The following is a 24,456-nucleotide window of genomic DNA, read 5'->3' on the forward strand; positions in this document are numbered from 1 at the left end:
CGCCATTTGTGAAATCAAGAATGATATGAAGAAAATCCGCAAGGCCATCCATATGTTTAATGAGGCAGCGGATAGGTGGTGGATAAAACAGTAGAAAGATGGTGTAGCATCCACTACATGGGAGGGGTTTAAAAAGGAATTTAGAAAACACTTCCTACCTCCTGACGAAGCATCCCGAGCTTGGGATCAGTATCGAAACCTTCGTCAGAGAAATTTATCAGTGGCAGAATACACTGATAAATTCAGAGAAAGTGTAATGAAGGTTGATGAACCCCTACCTCAGTCAATTCAAGTAAAAGATTTTATCTTTGGATTGAATGATCGGATAAAGATGGAAGTTCGGGCTAAGTATGCGAACACGCTAGATGAAGCAATTGCCATAGCCCTGAACTATGAGGATGCAAAAGCGAGCAGACCAAGTGGGTTTGTGCAGGTTGGGACTCAGTATGGGTACCTGAAGAAAACTGGGTTTAAGAAGAAGTGGATTAGCAAAGGGAGTGCCTCACAGCCTAGTGGTCAAGCCAAGCAGGCAAAACCAGTTGAGACTCCTAAATCGAGTACCACCATTGGAATGAAAAGAAAAGTAACACCAATGGCAGCTTGGGCTTGGTCGAAGTCTTCTTTGAACCCAGAGCAAAGGGAAAAAGCGAGGAGAGAAGGCTTGTGTTTTGGATGCTTTCAGCCTCATCAGTGGAAAGATTGTCCACGAAACAAGGATTGTTGGATGGCTGAGATGGTGGTCTCAGAATGCGACGTGGAAATGGAGGGAAGTCCTAGAGCAGAACAGTTGCAGATTCAGCTAGCGGGATCTTCTCAAAGGTCAGTAGCTTTTTTGTTATGTGTATCTGTTGCTAACTTAGTAACTAGTGCACCTGATAATATCCCGTCAAAGCTATCCCGTCAAAGCTGCAGCAACCGGGTTTACAGCCTTTAACGACATGGAGTTAATTAAGATGAAAGGGCAAGTAGCTAATCATGAGGTCATTGTGTTGTTTGACTCAGTGTCAACGCACAATGTAGCCTATAAATTAGAATTGCCACAGGGTTATAAGGTGCACCCAGTGTTTCATGAGGTGACTCACTAATTGAGGATGTTGTTTTGTTTCAGGAGATAGAGGATAATGCAAGACGCAAACCAACAAGAATCCTGGACCGAGGAACAATGCAAGTGCGCAATCGGAAGATACCCTGGACCGAGGAACAATGCAAGTGCGCAATCGGAAGATACAATGATAGAAAAGATTCCTCTACAGGGTTCAGTCCGTTTGAGTTGAACTATGGTTATAGGCCAGCGAATCCAACTATAGTTGGAATACCTTAGAAAGTGCCTAGTGCCGCGAACTTTGTGGTTCAGATGCGGGAGATGCTAGCACTTGCGAGAGCTAACATCCGCCAAGCTATGGATAGAGCTAAGGCGTATGTGGATGAAAATCGATCCGCTAGCGAATTTAAGGAAGGAGAAAAAGTTTTTCTCAAAGTTCCTTCGCACTCTAAGTCTTTGACTGCAGGAGAGTGTGCTAAGTTATCACCTCAATATTGTGGGCCATGGTTAATTCTAAAAAGAATAGGCAAGGTAGCCTATAAATTAGAATTGCCACAGGGTTATAAGGTGCACCCAGTGTTTCATGAGGTGACTCACTAATTGAGGATGTTGTTTTGTTTCAGGAGATAGAGGATAATGCAAGACGCAAACCAACAAGAATCCTGGACCGAGGAACAATGCAAGTGCGCAATCGGAAGATACCCACGGTGTTGGTGGCATTGCATGGTCTATCTCTAGCAGAAGCTACCTGGGAATTCGTATACCAGTTACGGAGAGTGTTCCCAGACTTTATCATGGAGGACGCTGATGTCTGAAGAGGGAAGGAATGTTACGCTCAAGTCGAGGTAACATGACCTCGGAAAGGTCAGTCGGCATTTTCCTTTAAAGGATCAATGTTGGTATTATATTTGTTTGGGCTTCATGTAAATGATCAAAAAAGAAATAAAGGTCAAGGTCCTTGGTGCGGGTGACATGGCACTAGACTAGGTGGATCTAAGGCTAAGAATGCATGAAATGTGCCTAGGGGCAAATGTTTCAAAGTTATCCAAAGAGAGGGGTAAATGATGCATTAAGGAGGGACCCTAAATTGAGGACATGTGGCATACTAGATCCATCTAGGGAGTTTTGGGGCTAGTTGGAATTAAGCAAGTAAAAAAAGCTTTCATGAAAAAAAAAATGTATTCTTTTGGATTCAACAGAGAAGCTTGCTACCACCGAGGTTGGCTGGGAGGATAAACTAAGTGCTTGTGCCCGTGATTCAATGTAAAGCTAGAAAAAAATCAGTTCGGAATGTTTCACTTCTGACGGCCCTAGAGGTGCTATATTGAGAGAGAAACCTAACAACCAACCTTGGGAAAACCAAGGTTATGATCTTCAACACCTCACGTGCAGTGCTTCACCGACATAGCTCCACTCACCGAGGTGAGCAAGTGGAGATAGTGCAGTCCTACACATAGCTGAGGACAGTCTTAACAGAGCCAGTTTTCATGATGACCCATGTAGCTATCTTTGGCCTAGCTAGAGAGACAGTGCTTCTAGGCATATTTTCAGGATCCACTGATGTAGGGATGGCTTTTCGACACCCTAGTGAGGTGGACTGCCATGTATACAGCACCGTTTTGGTGATTGATCTTTCGGCGACAGAGTGGAGGCGATTTGACGGGCTACAAGTGATCGTGGGGTCGAGGATGATTAGGAGTAAGCCCTCAGTCCCTCACCGTATAGTACAGTTGGACTTTGCTATGACACCTCCTAGGTTGATGCCATTTTCCTGACGGTGACATTCTTCCATAATAGAGTTTGGGCCCTATCCCAGTGGACAATGGAGATTACCGAGGCTAGCAATAGAGTCATCGAGACGGCTAGCAGAGAGTGGGGTTGACATAGTATGGTATGCACGCATATCCACATGGTTTGCCCGTCATGGTATTCATATGGATTGGCTTTCCCCCTTTCATCTTGGATGAAACCATTGCCTGTGCCTTGATCAAGATCGTATAGACCCGGTAGGGGAAGTTTCTTTTGCCAGGATCTGAAGCAAAGGTGTTGAGGAAGGATAGTTTGACGAAGATTTAGGTTCTATGGCTCCCCCATGCATGAATGATAAGGACAAGTTGAACGGAGCAAATTATGCTCGCTGGAAACTATAGCTCAAGATTTGGTTCATTCATAAGGGCTTTGGGAGCTTTTTTTAAGGGGTTTGAAAAGAAACGTGAGCATCCTTCCAATCCCAAGCAGTGGACCCAGGATCAGGAGGATGAGTTTCAGGAAGAGTTTGCTGAATGGGAAGACAAAGACTTGACAGCACACTCAGTCCTTGTGTGCACCATCATGGAGGAGGTTTCTCCCGCAGTGTAGACATTGACGAGTGCTTTCGAGATATGGTCCAAACTAGTGGACCTTTATGCGAGGGACTCAGCGACGAGGGCTGATACTCTAATGGGGTAGCTTCACAGTCTTGAGTTCTCCAACGATAGTACTATGTAACCCTTGAGTACTCCAATGGTAGTACTATGTAGCTTCACAGTCTTGAGTTCTCCAACAGTAGTACTATGTAACCCTTCGTGATGTATGCTAAGGTCGTCCATGACCAGCTTTTGTTCATGGGAGCTGCACTGACCTCTCCTTAGTTTGCGGTACTTATTCTCATCAAGCTACCTCGGGCTTATGACATGGTCTCTTGGGCCTTGCGGTGTCAAGTCTCAGCTAGTCAGCTAGACTTTGATGATCTGCCCCTCTATTGCTCGAAGAGGAGTCAATACAATTGTCCTAGGGCAGGCTGCAACTCATTCCAGGTGGAAGCACGGCCCTTTCATCTCAGGAGAAGACCAAGAAGAACTGGAGCAGGTGCTACAAGTGTGGGAAAGCGGCCATTTGGTGAGGAAGTGTAAGTTCAAGGATAAGTCTCAGGATCAGGACTCGTCCTCAGACTCTGACCACTCCGGAGGCTCCAAGGCAGCAGCAGGTACCCCGAGATAGTTCCAGCTTTTTGACATTGAGGTGTCTCCCCCTGTGGGTCACAGCTAGAGAGGGCATGTTGGTTGCTTTTGGACCTGTTGAAATTCTGGCAGGCATAGGAGACAGTGTGGAGCTATGGACCAGATGTGTTCGGGGTTCATTGTTTCAGGTCACAGTGACTATGGACCAAGGAGCTTGAGTTCATTGTACGTGGTTTCTGTATGTGATGAGCTCATTGACAGGTTACTGGACGTGGTGTGTCCCACATTTCATATTCCTCCATTGGGAACCCATAGCGACTAGCTTGGGATATTACAGAACACATGACTTCTTTGGAGCATCAGTTGACATTTCTTCGAGTTACCAGGCGCCTTGGAGCTATCTTCCAGGACATTTCCTGTTGGAGAGTCCATGATGGTTTCTTCATTGGCCGGCTCCCTCAGATCATTGTACACCATGAGCTGCAGAGAGGGTGTTATAGTTGAGGTCATCTCAGGTGTAGATCTAGTGAGAGAGGGCTTCTATTATGGGTATGCCTGCCCCCTTTCAGGCTAGGATAGGGAGAGAGTAGAGGGCTGGCAGGCCCATTTCAGTGGGCTGCTATGGGCAGCCTTCGGGCAGATCCTAGGTGCACTGGCAGGCCCTTTATAGTGGGCTGGCCCTGGCCTGGGACAGCCGACCAGCTGGTCGGCCCTAGGTCGGCTAGACCTACTACTTGGGTTGACCATATGAGGCCCCCAAGTCGACCTACAGCAGGCTGCCCTATTTATAGGGCCAGCCTCCCTCCTTTTCTGGTATCACTTGGAGCAGTTCTTTTTTCCCTCTTGTGGGTGTTCCCCCATGCTATATACACAGTTTCCTTGGCCTCTCTTAGTGCCCCCCCCCCCCCCCCCCCCTCTCTCTCTCTCTCCCTCTCTGTGCTGCATGCTTCCGCTCATTTGCATACTCTCACAACAGCCCCGACTTGCTGCCTTTCTGCCGACCTTGTGCTGTCTGCAGGCTGCTGCTGCTGGAGCCAGGCCTGTAGATGGTCCCAGTAGTCATGTACCTGCTCCAGCCTCCTGTCATGCATCAGTACAGCCTTCGTACAGTCCTCTAACAGCAGCCTTTTGGACTGTCCACATGGCAGCCTGCATGCTGCCCATGTGGCAGCCCTTTTTTTTCTCTTAGGTTTTTTCTTTCTGCTAATACACCTTCCCCATGTCCTGCATCAACCTGCCATGGCCCCACACCTACACATCGATGTAAATGCTCTATCAGGTCATAGTGAGAAGCTCACAAGAACAAGTTGGAGACGTCCTCAATCATTGGTCTTTGAACTTGCAGCTCTCGCTCTTCTAGGTCCGGTCCCGTGCAAGGAAACCATCTTGGAATACAAGTACCATTTAGGTAGCACCAAATATCTAATGGTACCACCATACTCAATCATGAAGCTGCCAACATCCTTGAGTAATCCTTGCACAATCAGCAGGTCTATCCAGCTGTCTCACTCAGAACTAAGGACAGCCTGGATCTTGCCAAGCACCATGCTCCCAAGGTTTGTTTCAACCCACTCTGGCAACATCGTGCTCCATCTGAACAACGAAGTCCCTGGCTGATCCACATAGATCCCTAAGGTCTATAAGCGCACCAATGACTAACTCTCCAGCAACAGTATACTCTTTAGGGTTTGTGGATGTTCCCATCTCCAGCTGAAAGTGCCACATCAAACCTGTAGTGACCTCAGAGAAAGACAACCTCTCCACTCCCTAAGGAAGATAGTACTCCTGGCAGAAGCAGCCTTGGAAGACCCTTGCATACTAGTCGAAATGACCATCAAAATGTGTACAACGTTTGTCCATATACTGGTGAGATGGGTGGACCTGGGAACCATCAAGTACCTCAATGTGTCTAGGGTCTTGAGATATGCTAAGCTGAAATTCTCATTATGATCTCTTAACATGTGTCCATGTAGGCATGTGCAAGTCTCTAGGGAGAGGGATACACTGTAGGCTATCTCATGGGCTATCCATAGATGCCACTTATACCTTAGTATGAGCCTTGTAGGCCTAGACGGTTGGAGAGTTGTGCCAACTTCGGCTGGAGAGACGTGGCTATAATTAAGGTGCCTCGATCCTTGGTCAAAGCCCCTTAATTATGATCAAGAGCGTTGACTTCGGTCAACGAGAGAATAAAAATATATATTTTTTATATTTGTTATGTGTGCACATGTATTTAGTGGGGACGCCCACCGTGACTAGAACTAGTCCACAATGTGTTGTTTGCATGCAAAGCGCTAACAATTAATGGGTGGCATGGTGGTGCACTTTAATTAATTGTTCCAGGTACATTATGCATGAACAGCTCTACGCTGAACTATGTACTTGATTTCTCTCTGATAAATACAAACCTTTGGGGGGGCACAGCCCGACTGTTGTCCTGGGCCCTAGTGTCTCTGCTGAGAGAGGGAGAGAGGGGAGAGAAATGATAGTGTCACTGCTGTCTTTTACGAGTAAGGTTCCATTGGTATCAGAGCATGGCTTCACAGTTTTCTGAAGCTGTGACGATCAAGTAGTAGGTGCGGGGAAATCTGTTGAAAAATCCAAGTGGCCAACGTAGGACACCTCTGACGAGAGTTTCTGTTGGTAGAGAGACCACAGAAGAGAAAGGGCCAACACAAATTCAGATTGGCAGGCGTGAAGAATTTCATCATTCGGGTCCTGAGGCGTCGGCTGAAAGACTACGCTAAGTGCCTTAGATTGCGCAGGTGTTTGATGGAGATCCCATGCAGGGTGCGGGGTACTATTTTCGTTGGTATCATTGCTATGTGCATTGCGCAGTTAGGAAATAGAGACTGTCCACCAAAGCGCACGTCTGATGGAGAGATCAGTTTAATATCGGGGCTAAGTCATCTGGAGCATGGTAGTTTTTTTTCAATGGCCCCGTGAAAAAAAAAAAAAGCGCAAGCCTCTAGAGGTTCCTCGAACGCTGATGTGATGGCACAACAATAGACGTGAGCTACGAAAAGAATTTCTTCCTTCTCCATCTTCGATTCTCTACGCTGCAAGTAGAAGGTTCCGGTGATGTTCGACGCTGACCAAACCAGGTCTTACACCTTAGGTGACGTGGTTTTTGTGACGTGGCAGACACGTGCACTGCGCTGACGTGGTGCACACATGGCAGAGGCAAACAAAAGACACGTGGCACACATGTGACGTGGCGGCCACACGTACGAGATGACGTGGCAGCCAGCAGGGAAGATGACGTGGCTAGGCGTCCACACGTGCGGGATGATGTGGCAAAAAGACACGTGGCAGTGCACAGTGTCAGCTGATGAGGCAGACCCACATGCAGGTGAATGACGTGGCACACTGCTGACATGGCAGCCAGCTCACAGATGATGTGGCAAAACACGTGGCAGGCTGATGTGGCAAACCAGTGGTTAAGTTAACTTTGGTTAGTTAACCCTGGTTAGAGGTTCAGTTAGTTGACCCAACCAGACTAGTCTGGTCACTGTAACCAGACTGTGACTAGCCCAGTTAGTCTAGTTGCAGACTAACCAAACCAGAACCAGTTAATCTAGTTAGTGTAACTAGCAGTTACCCATCTAGTTACTGTCCCTCAGAAAAAAAAAAAACCACAGTTACAGAGACTGTTTCTGCCAACAGTTTTCACCTATCTAAGAGAGTATTTACTGTCAGAAAAAGCAGAAATCAGAGAAAATCAGAGAAAATTAGAGATTTGCAGAAAAAGAAATATGCATGCCTTTGAGCAGTGAAAAAGGGGGAAAACTGATGCTTTTTGAAGTCATTTGCAGCAGCCAGAAAAGGGGAACACAGCTTTGAGTTTATGCCTGGAGTTGACAGCCCGGCATTGGCATAAGTTGTGAATGCAAGACACCTCTTGTTGAGGTAATTTTCTCTCTGAAAAGCAAAGGCTGCTTACATTAGTTGTATACACAGTGTGTGTGAGAAACTTGTAGATCTTAGACGAGTTGTAAGAAAATGGCTCAATCACCTATCCAGTGGGATTTACCTTGGCATGCGCCAAGAGGGTTAACCACGGTTAACCAAGATGTGCCAACTTAGGTTGGAGAGTTGTGCCAACTTCGGCTGGAGAGACTTGGCTATAATTAAGGCGCCTCGACCCTTGGTCAAAGCCCCTTAATTATGATCAAGAGCGTTGACTTCGGTCAACGAGAGAATAAAAATATATATATTTTATATTTGTTATGCGTGCACATGTATTCAGTGGGGACGCCCACCGTGACTAGAACTAGTCCACAATGTGTTGTTTGCATGCAAAGCGCTAACAATTAATGGGTGGCATGGTGGTGCACTTTAATTAATTGTTGTTGGTACTAGGAAGAGTTATTTTCCTAAGCGCTATGGGAGCCTAATCGGAGTCTGGGAGGCGGTTCGTGTGACCAAGTGCTTCGAAGACTCCAGAGTTGCCCTTAGTGGCATGTAATTAGGAAAGTAGTGTAGAAATTGACAAGTGGCTTGTTGCCAAGAAGGGGAGCCTGAGAGCTCATGTAATGATTCATTCATTCACGATTTGGATTATGCATGAACAGCTCTACGCTGAACTATGTACTTGATTTCTCTGTGATAAATAAAAACCTTCGAGGGGTCCAGCCCGACTGTTGTCCTGGGCCCTAGTGTCTTTGTTGAGAGAGGGAGAGAAATGATAGTGTCACTGCTGTGTTTTACGAGTAAGGTTCCAAGCTGTCTCGAGCGCGCCAGCATTTTGGAGCTGCCTCGAGTTGCGTGCCAACATTTCGGAGATGCCTTGAGCTGCGTGCCAGCATTTTGGAGCTGCCTCGAACTGCGTGCCGACGTTTGGAGCCATTTGGAGCTGCTGATTTGATTCACAGACCTCTCCTCGCCCTTTGGTATCCCTTTGCCTCGGGCTGCGAGCTTCTCTCTATTGGATCTCTCTCTCTCCATTTGTACGTGCTCTCCTCCTCGTGGGAGCACTTGTTTTGCTGTAATTCTCATTTCCAGCCCTCATTTGCTCGCTTTCAGAGCTTGCCACTGCTGTTCATCATTGGGTAAGCCGTTGTTGCATTGGCTTTTTCCAAATTTCGCTTCATTTGCATTTTGGAAAGGCCTCGCGTTGCCTTGGAAGGCCCCGTGTTGCCTTTGGGGATTTTTCTTGCAATAGGTACAGCTTGGGATTGCAGAGTCTCTTGCAGACATAAGCTTTGAAGCTTGGGCAGTTTTTTGGCACTTGATTCTGAGAGGTTGCCTTTCTCTCATTTGCTTTGCTAGTTGGTGCATTTGCCTTGTTCTTTAGCACCATGTCTGGTGGCAAAGGTGATTTGTTTGGGCTGATTGGGGTCGATGACAAGCTTGATGGCACCAATTACCCCATGTGGTCATTCATGATGGGACATGTTTTGGCTGCCAAGAATCTATGGCATATTGTTTCAGGTTCTGAGGCCAGGCCTACACGCACTGTTACTGGTGCTACACCTGCAGCCTCTGCTTCTTTAGGTCATGGGTCTTTAGGTGATGGTTCTACTGCTACAGACAGGACTCCTGCACCTCCTGCTCTAGGTGCTTTGCCTCCTTCACATGAGCAAATTCAGTGGGATGGTCGTGATGCCAAAGCACATGCCTTGATTGCTCTTTCAGTGAAACGGGTTATTATCCCTCATATTCGGTCTTGCAAGACAGCTAAGCAAGCATGGGATCAGCTTGCATCTTTGTATCAGGTGCGGAATGAGGCAAGGATTGCCTATCTTCGGAGGCAGTTGAAAGATTTAAAGCTTGATGAGGGTGGTAACATGGATGCCTATCTCACTAATGTGAAGGATTTGAAAGAGCAGTTGGTCAACATTGATGAGATTATGCCTGATTCTCAGCTGGTTTCTAATACCTTATTGGGTTGCCTGATTCATATCAAGGCTTTGCTACTACATTGAGGTTGGTTGCAGGGGGTGATGCCAATCATTTCTCATTTGACCAGTTTATTACTCTTCTTCTTTAGGAGGAGCAAAGTCGTGTGAATTGCAATGCTACTATGGCTAGTGATCAAGCATTTGCTGCCCATCATAAACACAAAGGTAAAGGCAAGGTTTCAGCTGGAAAGCCCTCTCATTCCCATGCTGATCATTCACATGGTGCCTCTTCTTCAGGGGATAACAAAAAGAAGAAGAGATGTAACTATTGCAGGAAACCTGGGCATGATATTTCTGAATGCAGGAAGCACATAGCATCTGAAAAGAAAAAGAAAGAGTCTGGTCTTGCAGTATCTGGTTCTTCTAGTGCAGAAGATCAACATGAGTCCGCTAATTTTGCACAAGACCACCATTGGGCTTTCTTGGTTACATGTCAGTATAATCCTGATGTTCATGATGCTTGTATGACAGTGTCAGATGTTCGTGATGCCTGGTTCTTTGATAGTGGTGCTAGTAAGCACATCACTTCCTGCAGGAAGTTATTCAGCTCATTGGAGCTTACATCTAAGGGGCCAGTGTCACATGTGCCAATAATGCATCATATACTGTGAAAGGTATTAGGCAAGTTGCTCTTACTTCTGTCATTGGTGGTATTGTCACTCTAGAGCATGTGCTTTGTGTTCCAGGCATTCGTAAGAACCTCATTTCTATTGCGGCCATTACTACATGTGGCTTTCAGGTTATTTTTGATGGTGTGAGGTGTGTAGTGTATGATGTTACACATGCCTCTACCCTGGTTTTGATTGGCACATTGTCTAGCAAGTCTTTACAGACTCGATGCTTATGACAGATGTTCAGATGATGATGTTGCACTTGCCGATGCACATGCCTTTGCTATTGATTCTATCATGGCAGATACTCATTTGTGGCATGAGAGGTTTGGACACCTCAATTTTGGAGCCCTGGTGAAGTTATATAAGGAAGATATGGTTGTGGATCGTCCAAAAATGCATGTCTACCAAACATGTTTGTGAACCATGCTTACTTGGTAAGATGCACTGTGCTGCGTTTCCCAAGGATGGGAGAGTTGGTGCTTCACGTAAGCTTTATCTGGTTCACAGTGATGTTTGTGGACCCATGAGGGTTGCAGCTTTTGGGGGGTTCTACTATTTTGTTACTTTTATTGATGATTTCACCAGGTACACTTGGATGTTCGCATTGAAATCCAAGTCTGATGTTTCTTCATAGCTTCAAGCACTTTATTGCCTTGGCTGAGAATGAGAGTGGGCTACACATTGCTCACATTAATACAGACAGGCGGGGTGAATACATGTCTAAGGAGTTTGCTGTTTTTTTGGCTTCCCGTGGCATTAATCATCGATGCACGGTGCTTTATACTCCTCAACAGAATCCCGTGGCTGAGCGGAAGAAAAATGGCCAGATGCATGTTGAAAGGGAAACATTTGCCTAATAAGTTGTGGTTGGATGCGGTCATGTGTGCAAATTACATCTTGAATAGATGTCTTACAAAGGCATTGCAGACTATCACACCTTATGAGGCTTGGACGGGTCGTAAGCCTCGCATTTCCCACCTGAGGATTTTTGGATGCTTAGCTTATGCTCATGTGCCTTCACAGAGATGCACTAAGTTGGATGATAAAGCTGTTAAATGCATTTTTCTTGGGTATAGTTCAGAGAGCAGGGGCTATAAGCTATATCAGCCCTGCATGGGCAAGTGTTTTGTTAGTCAGGAAGTTGTGTTTGATGAATCTTTCACTATGCCTTTGCTGGACTGTCAAAAACAGCCCATTGTTGATGCCCCAGACATATTTGACAGCTTGATGCCCTTGTTTCCATTTGATGCTCGGGATGATGTTCCATCTGAGGTTGTCCCTCCTCCATCTGTTGGTCATTTACAGCCACATGTGCATGCAGAAATTCAGCTTGATATGCCTATCATTGATCAGGATCATTTGCACCGGGCTTTTGACCAGGAAAGAGCAGAAATTCAGGAGCCTAAAAAGGTACCCCGTTGGCTCCTTGACACATTAAAAGACAGCAAACAAGACACTCCTCTGCCAGCCCGTACGAGAGCAACTGTCCGGAAAGAGCATGCTAGTTTTGTTGCTACAGCATGCACTGAAGAGCCATTATGTCATCAAGATGCCTTTCAGAATAATTGTTGAATGAAGGCCATGCAAGCTGAATTGGATTCTATCCATCAGAATGACACTTGGGAGTTGTGTGATTTGCCTTATGGCAAGAATGCCATTGGAACTAAGTGGGTTTACAAGATCAAACGGAAAGTTGATGGTTCAGTGGACCGTTACAAAGCCCATCTTGTTGCTAAGGGCTATGCTCAGCAGCATGGCATTGACTTCGAGGAGACTTTTGCTCCCACTTCCAGGATCACTACCATTCGCATTGTTATTGCCTTTGCTGCCCACTTTCATTGGCAGATACATCAGCTTGATATTAAGACAGCTTTCCTTCATGGGCATTTGCAGGAAGAGGTATATTTTTCCCAACCTCCTGGCTTTGAGGTTGAAAGTTCGGAAAGCAAGGTATGCCGCTTGAAAAAGGCCCTTTATGGATTGAAGCAGGCCCCGCAGGCTTGGTATTCGAGAATTCATTCTCATTTGCTCACACTTGGCTTTCAGAACAGCCCTACAGAGGCTACCCTTTACATCCGCAAGCGTGGGACAGATTTGCTGATTGTAGTCCTTTACGTGGATGACATACTTGTAAGTGGGACACATGCTGAGTGAATTGCAGATTTTAAAGTTGATTTGCAGCAGACATTTGCTATGTCTGATCTTGGTCTTTTGCACTACTATCTGGGCATTCAATTTGCTAGCAGTGAGGGGGGCATTTTAATGTCACAATCCAAGTACTTTGGACAGCTTTTGCAGCGTTTTCAGTTTGAGGATTGCAAGCTAGTATCCACACCATTAGAGACTCGTTTTCACTTCTCTTCTAAGGATGGCAGCGGTACATGTGATGTCACTCTCTATCAGCAGGCAGTTGGTTGTTTGATTTACCTATGCCATACGAGACGTGATCTATAGCATGCTATCTCACAGTTGAGTAGATATTTGCACAGCCCATCTATGCACCATTGGCATGCCGTGAAGCATGTTTTCAGATATCGTAAAGGCACTCAGCATTTAGGCCTTCTCTATGGGGCTGATACTTCACTTGTCATGCATGGGTTCACTGATAGTGATTGGGTCGGTTGTTCTGACACTCGTGTGTCACATCGTGGCAACTGTTTTATGCTTGGTACTTCATGTGTTTCTTGGTTCAGTAAGAAGCAGAGTACAGTTGCTACTTCTAGCTGTGAAGCTGAGTACAGAGCGGCTTTTACAGCTACAGTGGAGTGTGTTTGGCTTCGGAAGCTACTTGCAGATCTTTGTACATGTCAAATTGCTCCTACCGTCATCTTCACTGATAGTCAGAGTGTTTTGGATGTTTCACGGAATCCAGTTTTCCATGCTCGCACAAAGCATATTGAGGTTCACTATCACTATGTCAGAGAGCGATTATCAGTAGGTGATATTGAGTTGTCTTATGTTCCCATTGAATGATGGGATATCTCAAGGTGTATGCCTGAGGCACGCCTTGGTTTCTATGTGTGAGTGCTAGAGGCACAGTTAGGTGCCCACAAGCACAGTTAGGTGGTGGAGAGCCACATAGGATGATTGAGAGAATCTAGGAGCAGATTGAGGAGATGATCGTGGAGCTCTGAAGTCATCAGTGATGTCAGTGAGCATGTATGAGGTGCCTACTTAAGGACCTCACTCTTCTTCATTCCATAATGCAAGTATTCTGAGTTTGTGTCCACTCTTTGCTTTCCTTTCAGCTTACCAACATGGTATCAGAGCCCTTTGATCCCCCTTGAGCCCATTTCTGCCACATCATCATCATCTTCTTCATCTTCTTCTTCACCATCTCTCCCCAAAGTTTGCTTAAGCTTGTTCTCCTCCGGTTCTCAACCATTTCCCACGTCCTTCCTGCTGGAGATCCACCTCGAAGGGGCGAACCCCTGGCTGAAAGGAATCAGAGAAAGCTGTGCCCGTTTCGTCGCCATTACACGAAAATCGTTGACTTTTTCTTCTGGGTTTTCTCTCAGCACACTTCATCTTCCTCTAATTCCTTTCAGGGGTAGATTCTCCATGCCTTGGGCTATCCTGTGCTGAAATCTGAGCAGCAATGGCTGCATATTCAAGGAGAAATCAGTGAAAAACCAGTCGACTTTAAAGGGGCAAGCTATGGAGTTCTGACGCGTTTTTGCGCCTCTTCTTCCTAGAGGATCTTCTGTGGTATGACAGCTCTCTTTTGCCTTAAAAACCCCCTTTTCCTTGCTTTGAAGAGTGAGCTACAAGCCCTCCAAGTTCAGCCTTTTGGTTTTGACAGTTTTGACAAGTTTTTGAAGATGATGCTACATAAAATGCTACTCTAGCACTTCTGAGTTTTTGAAGTTTTCAATAGCATCTGTACAAGTGTGGCTTCGGTTTTTCTTTAAATTGCTAGACCTGGCTTTGATTGGAAAGTATTCATTTTAGCCACCTCTATGAAGCATGTAAGAAGAAGCATCATTGATTGAATATTGGTCACTAGTCTTTGCTACATCAAGTGCTTATATTTTGGAAGCCTTTCAGTTATTTTTTGCCTTGTAAGAGAGAAAGACACTGCCCAATATCTGGGTTAGACCCTCTCATGGCTACCCTATTGAATCTAGAGAAGTTCAATGGAAAGGGCTTCCACACATGGCAGATGAAGGTGAAATTTGCATTGATGAGGAAGAACCTCTGGGGACTTGTCAAACCGACTCCAACTGCTTCTTCTACAGCCTCCAATGCGGGAGAATCCTCAACTCCGACACGACCGACAAGGGATCCCGCTAGAGAGGAGAAAGCATATGGTATCATTGCTCTTGCTTTAGGAGATGATTATATTCACCACATTTCTGACTTAGAGTCTCCTTCAGAAGCTTGGCAGAAGGTTGACATGATTTTTGGTGCTAGCTCTCACATCTCTAAATTATCACTTAAAATCTCTTTCTTTGAATTGAAGATGGTTAGTGGCACTACTTTGGCAGCTCATGTCAACTATATGCGGAGTCTTATGACTCAATTAGCTTCTATCAACTCTCCTATTACTCCAGATGATGCTATGGCAGTGTTACTTAAGAGTATGCGTGAAGATTATGATCACATAGTTACCACTTTGAAAAATCTTCCTAATCCTAATCTTGAAGGTATTATCTCTGCTCTCCAAGAAGAAGAAAGGCATATGGAGCTCAGGAAAGGCAATGACACTGTTTATGCTGTAAAAGTCCAGAAGGGCAAGTATACCCCTTGCAATCACTGTGGAAAGACAAATCACCTTTCAAAGGACTGCTTCAAAAATAACCCATGCAAACACTGTGGCAAGAACAACCATCATGAGAAGTTTTGCAGAGCCAAAGCAAAGACAGAAAATGCGAATCTACTTTCAGTTGATGAGCCTCCACAAGATGAGGCATCCTTTGAAGATTATGCATTTTAAATCATCTCTATGTATGCTCCAGATCTCTCTTTTTATGTCAAGGTACTCAGCCTGGATAGTCCTCCAAAATGAATGAAATAAACTATTGTGTTTTGTGTGTTTTGTAAACACCTCTGGTCACCTTATGATGTAGGCCATGTGTATGTTTTGCTCCATGGTACCTCCTGTAGGCATTGTGTGCATGTACATGCAGGGGAGATAACCATTGGAAGGTCTTTTTGTATCCCTTTTGTTTACCTTACACCCATGGGAACCCTTGCTAGCATGAGAACCTAGCCATAGATTTATCCTTGACCACCATGAGATGGCATGAGAAACTATGAGACTAGATGTATCCTTGACTAGATGGCATGAGAAACTATGAGACTAGATGTATCCTTGACATAGCCTGAGGCATTCCCTTGAGGGGGGGTTTGATGGGATATCTCAAGGTGTATGCCTCAGGCACACCTTGGTTTCTATGTGTGAGTGCTAGAGGCACAGTTAGGTGCCCACAAGCACAGTTAGGTGATTGAGAGAATCTAGGAGCAGATTGAGCAGATGATTGTGGAGCTCTGAAGTCATCAGTGATGTCAGTGAGCATGTATGAGGTGCCTACTTAAGGACCTCACTCTTCTTCATTCCATAATGCAAGTATTCTGAGTTTGTGTCCACTCTTTGCTTTCCTTTCAGCTTACCAACACTGAAGACAACTTGGCAGATCTTTTTACGAAGGTGTATGCCTCAGGCACACCTTGGTTTCTATGTGTGAGTGCTAGAGGCACAGTTAGGTGCCCACAAGCACAGTTAGGTGATTGAGAGAATCTAGGAGCAGATTGAGCAGATGATTGTGGAGCTCTGAAGTCATCAGTGATGTCAGTGAGCATGTATGAGGTGCCTACTTAAGGACCTCACTCTTCTTCATTCCATAATGCAAGTATTCTGAGTTTGTGTCCACTCTTTGCTTTCCTTTCAGCTTACCAACACTGAAGACAACTTGGCAGATCTTTTTACGAAGGCTCTACCTCGACCTAAGTTTGAGGCTTTTTGGCAAGCTTTAAACTTAGTACCTTTTGTAACTTGATCTGTTGCACTCTGTACAGTCACAGGTTGCTATATCCTACGGGACGAACATGTGCAACCATGACACTAGATATTTAGGCATCCTGAGCTATGTCCAGGATACTTCAGCCCATACCATGGGGGGGGGTTTGTAGGCTATCTCATGGGCTATCCATAGATGCTACTTATACCTTGGTATGAACCTTGTAGGCCTAGTTATAGTCAATTAGGACTATTGGTACAGTTAGTTTATGTACCATCTAGGTTAGTTAGGACACTTAGTCCAGTTAGGGTAGTTAGCCCTAGGGTTTAATTTAGTTATATGAAGAGCTGCAATTATGCACACTATATCTTCTCAACAAAAAAGTTTCTCTATCTTCTCAGCTTCCGAAAACATTATTGCAAGGAGTGTATAATATGGGAATGCTGAAACACTTCTGGGTGGAGGCTATTTTCAGATTTATAATAGAAGATGTTTATTGCTTATGTGGTTGGCCTCTCTTTTGGTAATTATGGTAGCTCACTGTCTTCAGAATTGAGCAATACAGTCTGTTTCTTGGATTGTCATTGTCCTACTGCTATGTTCATGTAAGGTTTATTGCAATGCATGGCATTCTGGTCTTAAATACAAAAGAACTAGAAAAATTAGGAGTAGTACTATTCCGAATTTGTAAAACTTACGTGGTTGGAGGTTATCTGTTCCAAGGGATTTGCTTGTTTTGAATTGAATTGAAGGGAGAAACCTCATGCCATGCAATGGTTGTTTTGTCCTCAGGTAGTTTTAGCTCGTAGGACAAAACTTGAAGCAGATGTAGTGATAGAGCCCCTTACCTTGGTGGCTGGCCTCCAGGTATCTTTGTTCTTTATAAATGATCAAGTTAAGAAGTAAATGACTTGCCTTTATTTTTCATCTTTTCAAAACTCTCTGCTAACCCATGCAAATATTTGCAGGAGAAAGACCCAAATGCATATCAGTTTTGTATCCAACTTCCAAACAAGACTTCCTTCATCGGAAGTACTGTAAGTATATCCTTAAAATTTTTTGTTTCACAGGAAAAGCAGTTTGCAGCTTTCTGAATTCCTATGATCTGAGCAAAGTGAGTTCGGGGACAATTTTCCCTATAGAGTTGACTAGCTTTCCACTGCACCTAAGATCCTCTTCTTTGAGTCACTGTTTGCCCTTTTCATGGAACTAGCATTCTCTGAAGCCTCCGCATCCTATGGTTTGGCTCTTCTCTCAACTGGCTGAAAGCCCCTTGTATGGATTGTGGGCACCAACTTCTCAGATATTGGTTCCTCTAGATCTTATATGCAAAAGCACAAGCTGTCGTTGTAGGTAGCCTGAATAGAGATTCTAGCAGGGTGCTGAGGTGTGGATCCTGCAACCATCTATTTGGATCTTTATAACTCTTTCCAGAGGTTCCTTCTTGGTAGGACATTGCATCTACCATTTTCCACTTTTGTAAAGGCAAAACATTACCCCCTATCAGGTTTCTTCGTCCTTGATTCCTGCCTCAAATTGCAAGGAACTAGGGGAGGGTCATGTAGAGTCAGTGACCCATTGATTTCATCTGTCTCGAGAGTGTAGAATTGGAACATTTTAGTTTCATATGCATGTCTGATCGGATAAAAAATGCTTTCCAAATCTGCTAGGTCTCTTTGGATTTTGGGCCATTTAATGATGCTTCTTGAATCTTGAGGGACGGGTGCATTTATTGAGAATGAGTTTCTTTTCATCCTCTATATATGAGGGATTCTTGTTATTGGGAGCATAGAGTGGATCAGATTCCCTGTTTGATCTTCCTCAATCTACTTCTTGTTGGAATGAACAACCTTGTGATGCATATTGTGGAAATGAAAACCTTGTGTCATTGTGACAAGTTCACATATTGCAATCATATTTTTCAATGGGCTACCTCATATACATTCAAGAAGGCTTAGGGGATGGGCCCTAACGTCGGTGAGACTAGGACAATTTGGGGGTGGTGGCTAGATTCATGTAAGCACTTGGATCCTCAACGAGGACATCCTATTGACATTGTTATTAATGGTTTTTTTTTTTCAAAGAATTGTTATTAATGGTTATAAGCCAGAGTGTTTCTGAAAGACCTTCAATATCCCATACAGCAGTACAATACAGTAAGAATCATGGATTTCTGATTGAGATGAAGTCCCGTGATGTCAGGACCTGCGACAAGTTTAATGCAATTTATGACTAGGGGATACCTATAACAAGATTATGATTTCAGAGTTTATTAATGGTCACAAACCAGAATGTTTGTTAAAAATCTTCAGTATTCCATACAGCAGTATTACGTTAAGAATAATGGATTTCTGATTAAGATGGAGTCCCTTGATGTAAGAACAGCAACAAGTTAAATGCAACTTATGATAGGGGGATACCTGTAACAAGTTGTCTTTGTCATGTACAAATATTCATGACGACAATGATCATTGCATATGGTTCTGTGCAGCCACAAACGATGATAGGCAAAATTCATGATTGAGGAACCTCAACTGGCATGAGGTGATGTGGGTAAAGGCATAGCCCCATATTACTCTAGCAAGATGCCTTGGAAATCGGCTATTAATGCAGAGATTGTAATATGTTTCTAGTAATGCCTCAAATACGTTTGTCATTTGGCTATATGGCAGGCATTGTGGAATTGGTTTAGACAATAACAATCATATGATATAAATTTTAATATGGTCAGCCCTGCCAAAAGAAAATCGGCGTCAATAGGTCTGCATCAATAGGGCTATGCCACATGAAATGAAAGGCTAATGCGTTCCAGATTGATGCAGAGCCTTCAGAGGGAGTACACCTAGGGGATGGTGGCCTGGTTGATCGAGGGAGGTCACACGTTCCGGATTGATGAGGTCTCTCCAGCTTACCGGAAATAGGGTCAGAGCATGCAGAGGATAGAGCTCCATGAGGCAGGCTCTCTTGATATCCCGGATCCTCATTCCCTGCCGGAGGATAGCGTGTGGGAGGTAGTAGCTAGTATCATGACGTGGAACATTTGGGATGCTCGTTGTAGTCTGGTGATGGGTGAGCATCCGGTTCCACCCTCGGCTACCTTGGTTGCCATCTGACAGGGGCACGCACGTTTCTGCAAGGCTTGGTCTACAGGAGTTTTCTACATATTCACTCCGTGAGGGATTCATTGGTTGTATAGTCCCCCCACTTGGCTGTTAGCCCCTGTACCAGAGATTCCATAGGCAGTGAGCTGGGTTTCTTTGAAAGAGGCTGGGTTCTCTTCTTTCAGCCTTTATCCAATATTTCCCATACTCAGCACCTTTGGGGCTTTTGGTTTTTATGATGAAAAAAAAAAAAGCATTAATAGAAGGTTCTTTTCTTTGGAAAAAAAAGAATTCACATTTGGATTCTCTTGGAAAAAGAGAATTATATCTAAGTAATTGGAACACTTTCCTGAAGTGTTCCAGATGCTTTTTCCTCGTTTTACTATAGATGAATCTATCATCTAGGAATACTACATCAAATATTCCTAATGATGGCCTCAAGACATTGTTCATAAATGTCATAAAAGTTACTGGAGCATTAGTTAAACCAAATGGCATTACTTTAAACTGATAATGCTCGTACCTAGTCCGAAATGATGTCATCATCATCATAGGGACATCATCTTCTCTAATTCGCACCTGAGGTCAATTTTAGTAAAATATTTTTTCCCTTGCAATTGATCAAAGAGTTTATCAATGCAAGGCATAATATACTTATTATTTATTGTGATTGTATATAAGACTCCGTAATCTATGCATAAACGCATAGTGGCATCTTTTTTGTTCACCAATAAAATTGGTGATGACCATTGGTGGATTTACTAGGTTGAATTTGGCCCTTCCTAAGGTATTCAACTAATTGTCTTTCAACCTCACATTGCTCCGTTTACTAAGTCTATACGGTGGTTTACAAATAGTGGTAGATCCAAGAGTTATGTCTATTTTATGATCAACATGTCGATCGGGAGGTAAACCATTAGGCAAATCACACGGAAAAACATCTTTAAATTCAACCTTGAAGTCTTTAAATGAAGATTCATAATTTTTAATCATCAAAAGAAAATTTATTCTTTTGAGATTTGGTAGAAATAAAATCACCAATAAAAGTAAGTTCATAGAGATATACCTCGCATTGTTATTGTTGTAGAAGTCGTTCCAATTCCATTGAACAAATAAGGTAAGAGTTAGGCACTTCATGTTATCTCTGAATCTGGAAGACTCTATCAACTTTTGTAAACATAATGGAGTTATTTAAATAACTTCGCTGCAAGCTATGCCCAAGACTACACATTCTTGACCAAGAAGAACATCTGTTTGATCGAGTTGCATAATTTGGAAATACAAGGCATCCTGATATCCTTGGATACCCACCTCTAGACCATGAATCATGGTGTCCCAAACCTTTTTATCACGGCCTTTGCCAGAGAGACAACATATTTATGGGAAGTTGGGCTCTCAGCCACAACTTTAATTTCTTAGCTAATGAGTAGTTTAAGAAACTATGTGTTGTGCAATCATCGACCATCACTCTTATTCTTGCTTTTTACTCATTGCTTGATTTGTAGCATAATTTTTAGCACTCATGAACAATGCATGGTAAGAAATTTGAAAATACACATGTCCAACCATGAAATTGATTCATGATCCCCATCAAACTTTGAAAGCACAAGGGTTTTTATCTTGTTGAAGCTATGTAAAGTATCATGCCTATCAGACACACATAGATATGCTAGAAGCACTCATGCATGATGCATATTTAAGAATTGTGAAAATATGCCTGCCCAATCATGCAAATGATATTCTATCAGCTCAAAAATTTGCAAGGATAAGGGTATTATTGGTATTAAAACTTGTATAAAGTATCATATCCATCAAACCCACACACATATGCTAGAAGCATAAACCTCTACCTCGGTGTACTTTTCAATATCATTAAGTGACAATACCTGCACGGTGTGTCCTTGTTTTTGTGGAGGTTTATTTGGGGCTTTAGCTCCCGCTTGTTTATTTTTAGGGCAGTTTCAAGCGACATGATCTTTGCCTAAACATTTGAAGCACCTTGCTTGGCCCTTTCATAATCCTCTTTCTTCAAGAGAGGATATTTTGGTGTTTGAGGTTTCTTAGGTGGTGTCTGAGAAGCCTTCTCCTTGAGTAGCTAGATGTGTCAGTCATGAGTAGTTGGATGTGTTGGTCGTGAGTAGGTGGAGCTTTGTGTGGGCCCATCGATTGGGATCCCTTCAAGAGTCGAAGTGTTTTTGGAACATATATGAGATCTGTTACTAGGATCTTCGACTCCTCTTTGTAGTGTGTACTGGAGGGTGGTGTGAGGCGGCTTGACATTAAGATGCCACAAGGACAATATCTCGAATGGGTGAGTGCTCGTTGGTGGGCTTGTTTCTAGTCTCCTATTGAATGGGCACATCTACAAGTCCGTGTCACAATCATGGCATCTCCCCTCCCAACTACGTCTTCTCCCATGATGAAGTCTGTGATCTCGTGTTGTCTAGGGCCGAATCTCGTGGCGTGTGTTATGAGTCTAGATCTAAGTCAGATAACCTCGTGTATGAATGGTGCAACACATCTCTTGTTTGGGTAATTAATGACCCTGTCGATGTCCATGTGCTCATGGGTGAAAAGACATTGATATCTCTAAAGGTACGAAACGAAGAGAGAGAGAGAGAGTGCAGGTACAAGACGAGTTGATAGAGCAGTCACGTCAAATTTTAGATAAAAATGAAGAAACACAAGTACAAAGTACTTGTACCTAGACCAAGTGTCCTAGGTGTCACATAGGACTAAGTGTCCTATGTGGCCTAGTAGGCGCTAACACTATAAGTGCCTACACTTATGCCTACAAGGCACATACCATGGCCTATAGGGCATCACTAGAACCACCAGAAGATGGCCTACAAACCCCCCTCCATGGGATGGACTGAAGTACTCTGCAAACGTCTCAGAATACCTGTAGTTTTTGGTCATGGTGGCACATGTTCAAACAAAAGGATATAGCCACCTATGAATGTACAAGGAATGTCAGATCATGTAACAAAGGGAACCAAGTGTAAAGCTTGTCGGAAGACTTCGAACTTGGGATGAGGAAGTGCCTTTGTAAACATATCTACGATGTTGTCCTCTGTGGGAAGATAGGACAACTCTATGTCTCCTGCTGACAACCGCTCCCGAACATAATGATAGTGAACTTCAATATGCTTGGTACGCACATGAAACACTGGGTTATGCGCAATGGCCAAAGCACTCTGGCTGTCAGTGTAGACAATAGTGGAGGATGTGTGGTAAATACCAAGATCTGTAAGTAACTGTCGAAGCCAAACACACTCTACTGTAGCGGTGAAAGCTGCCCTGTACTCAGCCTCACAGCTAGACGTGGCTACTGTCGGTTGCTTCTTGCTGAGCCAAGAAATACATGAATTGCCAAGCAAAAAACAATTGCCAGTATGTGACACTTTGGTGTTGGAACATCCTACCCAATCACTATCCGTGTAAGCATGCATGGTAAGTGAACCGTGATCACTGTAGAAGAGGGCTAAATCGTGAGTGCCTCTGAGATATCTGAAGACTCTCTTCACTGCGTGCCAATGCTGTGAACTGGGCATGTGCATGAATCTGCTGAGCTGAGATACTGCATACTGCAAGTCAGGTCTGGTATGACATAAATAAATAAGGCATCCAACAGCGTGCTGATAAAGAGTGATTGATATCACATGGTGGGCTCCCATCACGAGCTGAGAATTTGAAGCTAGGGTCCACTGGAGTAGAGATTGGCTTGCAATCCTCAAACTGAAAACGATCAAGGAGCTGTCCAATATACTTGGACTGAGACATCATGATACCCCCCTCAACATGAGCAAACTGAATGCCCAAATAATAATGGAGCCGTCCCATGTCTGACATGTCAAAAATCTGTTGCAAATCAGCCTTGAAGGCTGCAATTTGCTGAGTATCTGGGCCCGTGATAAGCATATCATCCCTGTCATAGTAGCTAGTCCCTGCCATGCATGATGGAGTTTATGGTTTTCAACCTTGTGAGTGACTATCATGAAATTGAAACTGCACTATGTTGTGTTTTTAGAGGATGAGTTTGGGAATGTTCCTGGATTCATCTAGGTATATGCTTCTGCCGTATTAGTGGACGTGCAAATTTCACCTTGTGAAGTTTTCGTCCAAGTTGCGGCCTGCTGGTATTGTGATAATTCTTTCTATCTTAACTGGTGTCTTAACTGGTGCGTTGCCCTATCAGCTAGATTTAGATTTAGATGCTCGTTGGGGAGAGACTAAAATGAAAATGTTTAGACTTCACAAGCAGTTGTAGCTTGAATGAAGAGATTTTGGACTACCTTTTGATTAGCCTTCTCCTTTAGTGCTAGCCTTCATCATGGCTGAGTCTGCCCTTCACCTCCGGAGTTTGACAGAAACTCAGTACGGAGACTTTGTATAAATGGATGCTCAAGTATGTGTGGGTGTGTGGATTTGTATGTGTGAGAGCATATTTTTATACTATGGTCTACACCCACTGTTGGGCGCTGATGACGTCAGTGGGGATGTCATAGTAGCTAGTCCCTGCTATGCATAATGGAGTTTATGGTTTTCAACCTTGTGAGTGACTATCATGAGATTGAAACTGCACTTTGTTGTGTTTTTAGAGGATGAGTTTGGGAATGTTCCTGGATTCATCTAGGTATATAGGTATATATCATCCACATATAAAATCAGCACTAAAAAATCAGATCCACTCCCACGGAAATAAAGAGTGGGTTATGTGGGACTATTCTGAAAACCAAGGGATAGTAAGTGTGCATGAATTTTGGCATACCATGCCCTCGGTGCCTGCTTCAAACCATGAAGGGCTTTTCTAAGCCGGCATACCTTATTTTCAGAATTAGCAACCTCAAAGCCAGGAGGTTGTGTGACATAAACTTCTTCGTGCAGATCCCCATGA

The 24,456-nt window shown here is 44.0% G+C and overlaps 1 protein-coding gene across 3 annotated transcripts in view; it reads left to right on the top strand.

Annotated features, from left to right (window-relative positions):
• The window catches only part of PHYLLO (2-oxoglutarate decarboxylase/hydro-lyase/magnesium ion-binding protein), a 247,108-nt gene that overhangs the window by 48,258 nt on the left and 174,394 nt on the right, over positions 1-24,456 (top strand). For all 3 annotated transcript variants that reach the window (XM_087373141.1, XM_087373148.1, XM_087373156.1), the window contains 2 exons: positions 17,251-17,325; positions 17,427-17,495. In XM_087373141.1, coding sequence (XP_087229267.1) covers positions 17,251-17,325; positions 17,427-17,495 — 144 coding nt within the window. The remainder of the gene's footprint in view (positions 1-17,250; positions 17,326-17,426; positions 17,496-24,456) is intronic.

Source organism: Dipteris shenzhenensis, chromosome 1 (assembly GCF_047967505.1).
Source record: "Dipteris shenzhenensis isolate YYH24624 ecotype China chromosome 1, Dip_SZ_1.0, whole genome shotgun sequence".
Taxonomy (NCBI): Eukaryota; Viridiplantae; Streptophyta; class Polypodiopsida; order Gleicheniales; family Dipteridaceae; genus Dipteris; species Dipteris shenzhenensis.